General features: G+C 42.0%; 1 protein-coding gene across 1 annotated transcript in view; it reads right to left on the bottom strand.

Annotated features, from left to right (window-relative positions):
- The window catches only part of LOC106532523 (phosphatidylinositol 4-phosphate 5-kinase type-1 gamma), a gene marked incomplete in the record, with an annotated part of 68,802 nt that overhangs the window by 25,143 nt on the left and 36,037 nt on the right, over positions 1-7,622 (bottom strand). Inside the window, 4 exon segments of the mRNA XM_014028590.1 lie at positions 2,989-3,037; positions 3,306-3,389; positions 4,228-4,436; positions 4,564-4,863. Of these exon segments, the coding sequence (XP_013884044.1) occupies positions 2,989-3,037; positions 3,306-3,389; positions 4,228-4,436; positions 4,564-4,863 (642 nt within the window).

The following is a 7,622-nucleotide window of genomic DNA, read 5'->3' as shown; positions in this document are numbered from 1 at the left end:
CCCCCACCCCACCCCCAGCGTCCACCATCCTGGCAATCCTCTTTATCACAGTCCTACTCAGAAAGTAGTCTCTTAAGTCTATAAAGTCTGTCCAAGATGCAATGGTAGCTGAAGTTGCATTATTAATCCGTGCTGATGACAGTTCCAAGTCCATATATAACCAAAGCCAGTGAACTAAAGATGTGCCGTTAGGAGGCTTCCACCTCTGAGCTATATTTCTCTTCACTGCAGTCAGGGCTGACAACCAGATTGTATGGGTTTTCTCCATTAGTGATAGTTGTGAATCATCAATGATGATCTCCACTCAAGACTATTTTTAGAACACTAGTCCTCTCAACACTCGTGTGCGTATGAACTCTGGCAACGGTTCTATTAGTTTCAGTCACAGTGCGCCGGTTTAGCTGTGTTTAATTGAGAAAAATTGCTACAGTACTTTTAACAGTGTCTCAGGATGCATCCATCACGTCCACATGTGAGGAGTAGTTTTTGTCACTTTTCCTAAGCTAAGATGCAGGCAAACAGCTGGATTCCAGTGACGGCACGAGATGAATTTGACCGTAAAAAATGGGCATCTGCTCAAAAAATTTTGTTGAAGGTAAAAGACCAACGTCAAAATTGCCAGACTTCTTAATCCCACATGTCTTTTCCGTGGGCATTGGGCACACTACAAAATCCCATCCTTCAAATCAGACTGAAATTTTCTGTTTTAATTTTCTAACACATTCTTTCTTTGTGATTTTTATGCATGTCCCATTCCATCATATTTGTTTACCTACACAGACTAAGGACAGCATAATTCTTTTTGGTGGATTCAGTCAGTGTTTCCAGAGTACTGGCCTTGGGAGAGGGGTGGGGGCTTTTGAACACAAAATGATGACTGACTGCAGAAAAATTACTGGTTCAAAGAAATTGCAACTTTTTCTAAATAAAAATGACAGAACATGAAAACTTCTGCTGTTTAACTTGCATTAGTTGACTCATATCTGTCTCACTTTAATAATCATAGTAATAAATCAATTTCAATATCTGGAATGTAAGTGTGGTGAATCTAACATTATGTTAAAACAACCTGTCAAACCCGTGAGCTTCCACGTGCTGCTGACATGAAGAACAGAAGCCGATTGTTAAATTAGCAAGATGGATTTAAGAGAAAGTCAACTTTCACCTCCACAGTTGACAAGAAAAATAATAAACAAGTTTTTTTTCCTCAGACTCCAGTCTTGAAAAAAACAGCTACGGTTGTTAAAGCTTCACTATGTATGACGTACAGCGGTGGAAGAGGTTTTAGGTGGGGACGTCGGTTCTTTTATGGCATCCCATAAAAGAACATTTCAAGCATTTCTTGAACAATGATAGGAGAAACACTGTGAGTCCTTTGTTCATTTTGGGTGCAAACCCACATTTCAGAGCTGAATATCAATTCATCAGGAACACTCCTGGAGTAAACTCTTTCAAACTGCATCATTGAAATGGGTCATAACACACTTTTTACATTTGGTTTTATGGTTTGCATTTAAAAAAAAGGAAATTTTCATCTACTTTTTAGGTAAAGTGATAGATCCATAAAAACTGTTTCTGGATAGTTTCACCGTTAATTGTGTTGTAACAGGATAAGCAGTGTCATTCACTTTACAAGCCAGTGCTCATATTGTTATGTCTGATCAGGGTAAAACAAGAAGAAACTCTAGTCAAATGAAAGTTTGTATTTCATCTACTAAAATTTGATTTATTTGGAGTAAAGCTTAGACATGAATGACAATCTTGACAGTGAGAAAATGAGAAGTTTGAATTAATTGGAGAACATACTAAACTAGAAGCACTCGGAGAGTGCAAACCTTCGCCAAGGCCAATTCCCTCCATCCTGTAATAGAGTTRATGCGCAAAAGCAGAGACGGAAACACATTTGCCGAATAAGTTCTGACGTAGAGAACATTTAAGCAGGCAGTATGCAYGGGATTTCTTCTCGGTGGAGTCCAATGTGAAAAAAAAAAAGTCAGACTCGTCACCTGACGTTATTCATCGTCAAACTGGTGTCGGATTAAGCTCCCAAGTTTTCATCAGTCACATTTCACCGTGTAAAACGTCTGTTTTTTCCCCTTGTATGAGTTTGTAATGGTTTGACTCTCTTTATAAGGTGCTTCCCGGCTCCCCACATCTCCAAACTTTGAGGTCCAGCAGCTCTCTGTTCACAAGCCTAGTAGTGAGAAACAGTTTTGATTGGTTGTTTCAGAAATGTGGTGTGTTTGAGGAAATGGGAAAAATAGGTTTCATGGTGCAGTCACGCACTTCCTGGTGACAAAACTTTCTGTAAATGCGCATCTTATGGCAAAAATTACTCATCATTAAATGTGGTTTTAACATTACTTTTATAAAGTTTGAAGTCCGTGCTGTCCAATCCAGCTCACTGTTTTTTTTACAGAAGCCCCGTGAAAGCATCACAGCCTTGCCGATCTCAGAGTGTTAAAGGAAAAAAAATTCCTGTATCCGCAACGTGATCTGGAACATCACCAAAATTTAAACGTGTGTTTCTTGGCCCAGTACGCACATGTGGTAAAAATGTCATGACAATCCGTCCACAAGTTTTTGAGTAATGTTGTCCGCAGACAGAACGACAGAATGACAGAACGACAGACCGACAGACCGACAGACAGACATACGCGACCGAAAACATTACCTCGCCCTTGGCGGAGGTAAATATTACCTGTACTACACAATGTAGCTGCTGATATGCATATAATCAATACTTGATTAATCCATAGTTCCTCCTGAATTAGTTTCTTAAGCTACTCACACTTCTATTTTAATGCATCTCAACACACCACCAGGCTTTCACCGAATAGAAAGAAAGCAGGGTGGTGGTATATTGTATTTATACAATTAAATTTACTGCTAAAGAATAATAAACATAAATGAGGTCAAACATAAACAAAATGTTTAGTTCTCACATTCATGACTGTAGTTCGTGTTTCATGCATGTCAGGAACTTACCCCATCATGAACCAAAGCCTTCCATGTGTGCTCCAGCTTCTTAATTAGCCTGCAAAAACAATGACAAGCAGCATCAACCTAATGTTAAACASGTCTTATATAAACCAATGCAGAGCGTGCATGAAGCCTGAATACAGAGTTGTGAATGGGTTATCTAATGAGGCTAAAGTCTGTGTAGAAACGGTACCTTCCTGTAGCAGGAAATTACAATCTGTATACATTTTGATTTAACATAGACTTTATGTCAGTATTACACAGACAAAAGCAGAAAATATGACCTGAGTCAACTACATCTATTTAATTTCAGTCATGGTCACCTGTAGGACTGCAAGATGTCAATGATTCCGATGTAGAGGAGAAGGCGTTCCCCCTTTCCATTAACAGCTGGAATGCCGCCCATCCTGGAAGGAGAAAAGTAGGACTGAATCACATCCGTCACTGGGTGTGTAGGCAGATACTGTATTTCACTAGTAACACACAACCATAAAGTAAGATTGAGTTTGAAAGCGGGGAAGAGGAGGAACAAGTGGAGCCATCATGAGAAGGTTAACTCCTACATGGCATTTGCCACCGACAGATTGAGGTAGTGGCTGATTATCAACAAATCCTACCAGTGGCTAGAGAGGGCTGGACTAAAAGACAGCACAGAGGCACAATCATGGCAGCACAAGAGCAATAGAGGCCAGGGTCTACTATGCCAGACAATACCCAAGATCAGGATGGGCAAAGATGTGTCTGAGACAACCCAACACATAATAGCAGGTGGTAAGATCCAGGAAGGTACATGGAGTACCATAACCAAGTGGATGGAATAATAAGGCATTTTTGCATTGTTTTATTGTTATTTGTTGCATTGTAAGGCCTGGCTCGGCCCGCCGGTGCTCCAGTCGACCTGATCTTGTGCTACCCCGGCCCTAGTTGTGTTTGCATTGAGTAGAGTGCTGCCTCAAAGTGGGCGGGATCATAATATTAAACACTTGGGATCTTGTTTTGTTTTATTTGCAACACAACAATAATGGACTACACCAAACTCGAAGGAAAAGTACCAAAGACTGTACCGGACCATCCAGCAGTATGACGCTGAAGATGAGAGGACAGGACAACAGAGGGTGGTAAGCTACTGTTAACTAATATTAGCTTGTTATTGTTTGGTTAAACCTGTGTGAAAAACCGTTACGAAGCCATGTTTCTCTATTGACTCTTCTGCAAATGACTTCTCCTCTTCAGAGTTCAACTCACGTGTCATCGGTGTCGATGGACCCTCCACAGGTGGCTCCCCCTTGAATGGACTCCATGGCGGTTGAGTACAGCGCCTTCTGCTGGGCAACGGGCCTCTTCTCATCACTGTCGCTCTGGGAGCCCTCCATCTGCCTCTCCCTCTCTGCTTGGTCCATGTTGTGCACTCCGAGCAGCAGGCTGTAGTCCATAATTTTAAAGCTTTCCAGAACCTGAACAAAGACCACAAATATAACAGATGTAAATACACAATGACAGGCAGACATGTGACAAATAAACTATTTCTCAGCATAACTCAGAACACAACAGAACCAAAATCTTCCCAGCCATCCTGCTCACCAGGCAGTCCCTCTGTAGCGTCTTCACCAGCGCGTTGAAGGTGTCCTGATCCAGCATCAGTCCATCTTGAATGTCCTGCATGAAGTCCAAATCTTTGAAAGTGGGCCTGGCCTTCTCTCTCTCCTTCTTGGACGCTCGCCTCTTGTAGGTGGAACCCTTCAGGTCGTATTTGAGGTGCATGCGAACCACACGGGGCAGAACATTGTTCATTACCACCACACGGATGTTCTTCCCGCCTGACTGGACGCAGTAGAGGCCAAAAAACTTGGGCAGCAACGTGCGAGGGTTCTGATTCAAGTTCTGGAGGAGAGAAGATGAGAACAAGGTTAAACAAAGGGTCATACTTGGGTTTTTAAACTTCACCACAGAAAATAAAAAATAAAATAAAAAATAAATTTGATGTAATCTTTGGTTGATTTTGATCATTCTGTCTAACAACGTTTTTAATAATTGACAGTTTTTGTGAGAAAAGATCAGGCAAAGAACTAGCTGTAGCTCTGCTTTTTGTTACCTAATTTGAAAAACAAATGATAAATCTTTATACATTTGTTATTGTCAAACATGCCTCAGCCACATAAGAAACATATTACCGGTAACTCAGTATGCTTCACTGTAGCATTAGCAGTTAGCTTAAATTGGGACTAGCAATCAGCATGTTTTTAGATAATTTTAGAAATAATCACACAAAATTACAGTTTAATATTTCTTAAAACAGCTGATTCAGAGCCATTTGGTATTAACTGTGGTGACCAGCTTTAATTTTCAAATCTATAGAAATTTTCGTTCACTGTATGTGCCCCTCTAAAAAACACCTCGGCTACCCACTTGCAAAAAGGATCTAGTTCCATCCCTGTTTCTGTCCCTCATAACTCTTCTCCTTTCTTCAATCTGTGCTGAATCTTTCAGAAGTCATTCCACATGAATGAGGTTAGTTAAACTGGGAGCTCAGAGAAAAACCCAATCTGACCTTGGGAGCTGGGCCAGCTTTAGAGAAACGAGAGCAGAAGGAAAGCGAGAGCATTGGTTCAGAAAGTGGTGATGCAGAGCAATAAGGAGAGAAGAAGAAAAGATGGGAGGAATGCAGAACTGTCGCTATGAAGGCCCAGCACACGCTGAACGACCTTCACTTCGCAAGACAGAGCAGCGCAGTGACACAAGACAAACACACGGGAAAAAAAGAGCGTCCTCAGCCAACACACAACTCTTCTGTCGGTGTCAGAGGAGTGAGAATGGACGTTCTGATGAAACATACATACAGAGAAAAAGATGAAGAAGAAATAATAGCACCGAGTGTTATAGCAAGGAGAGTGGTATGACTTTTAACCACCAGGGTGGGTGGGAGGAAGAGACATGTAATAGAAGGGCAATTACACCGCAGGGAGAGATGCGTCAGCAGGGAGTCAGTTACGTCACTGTGATCTGTGTGCTGCCCCGAGCTTCGACCGGTCCAAAACAACGAGCTCCACCAATGATTGCACACATGCTGTGTAAGGTTTCACTGCAGATACAGATTATCATAAAGTAATAAAGAAATAGTTTTTATTTGTTCTGAGCTGTTGTTCCTGCGAGTCTGTAAAACACTTGTTCTCACTCCTCTTGCCATGTGAGTCTGAATGTCTGTGCAACTTGTTTATACCAAGTAGACTCGTAAAAGTACTTCAAAGCAAAGTCAACATCGTGAAAAGATGATGGTAAGTGTACTGAGTCTTCACCTTCCCTTAATGCTGACTCTTTGTAAGGTGGGTCTGTGGGTCTTCTTTTTAATATTTAATCAACGAAGACAAAAAAGACCAAAGTCTGTTGAATATTTTCTGTCGACATGTAAAACAAGACAGTATCAGAAATAGATTTTGAAAGGGATCAATGCAGCTGCTGCACGAAGTCCAACATGATTTTGTACTAACATAAACTGAGAAAAATGTCTACATTTTCATATATAAAATGATTAGCCTGGTTAAAACCAGACCCTTGTCCTTCACTTTGCTTCATAAGAGGGTCTGGACTCGCTGCTATAGAGAAGCGGTTCTAGCTGGAGGCGTGGCCTCTGTTGAAGTTTAAAATGATTGGATCTGTTGGCCGCGACGTATGTGTGCCAGCTCCACTGTGAAGGAGGCTAAGCTAAGAAGCTAACCGGAAATCGTGTGCGCTGTAAACAATCCTACTGAAAGGAGAGAAGTACCGAGCCGAACGAGACAGCTGTAAATGAGAGATGCTGCTTTGTCAGACTAATTAAATTTAATTTGGAAGCCTTATCAACACGGACTGACAGATTTCACTCACCAACATTCAGATGTCAGATGGGAAATCTCGCAAGACCTCTCGAGATCAAACGTGAGTTCAGAGTAAATAAACATGACCGACGAGGAAGCAGCAGTGGTGATAATTTGTGGAGTACTTTTAACAGAAAAAACAAAAAGACGTCTCTGATGTCCATCAGACTTTCTGGTGCTCCGTGGCATTTCTTTTGTTGTCTGTGTTTTGGATTCTCCTCTGTGTTTCCGTCACTTCACTTTCTGATTGGCTACACGTCACATACAGCAGGCTGCGAGCTCGTTTGTCCTCGGGGAAACACCACACGATGAGATATTGATCCAAGACAGCCAAACATGTTGAATATCCCTGATTTGTGGTCAGAGCGGTTCCGACGTCCTTCCGAGCCAACTAGATCAGAGATTCTTAACCTATGGGCCGAGCACCACCTTGAGGGCCTCAAAAGAACAACAGTTTTTAACTCTGGGCCGCGGAACGTTGGTTACGTATTGTAACCCCAGATTCTATGAGTGTAAGCGCAGCCCTCTAAGGCTATCGCAGATGGGTACCCCCGTGCGCGTACGCGCAACATGATGGTTCTGTCTGGTTCTGTCAGGATTTCCAGGAGCCAAACGCTGACTGGATGCTGCGGTCCAGTACAGAGCAGTGGAAGGTGTCATGGTGGTCTGAGTTGGAACATCTCCTCACTGAAGAACAGCTCACAGGACTGCAGCTGCTGCTGGGTCCAAATCTGACTAAATCATACCGACACCAAGCAACTTCGTCTGTTGTCTGAGTAATATTAATAT

Source organism: Austrofundulus limnaeus, unplaced genomic scaffold (assembly GCF_001266775.1).
Source record: "Austrofundulus limnaeus strain Quisiro unplaced genomic scaffold, Austrofundulus_limnaeus-1.0 Scaffold786, whole genome shotgun sequence".
Taxonomy (NCBI): domain Eukaryota; kingdom Metazoa; phylum Chordata; class Actinopteri; order Cyprinodontiformes; family Rivulidae; genus Austrofundulus; species Austrofundulus limnaeus.
Note: the sequence above shows the minus strand (reverse complement) of the source record. Positions and strands in the feature narration are given on the sequence as shown.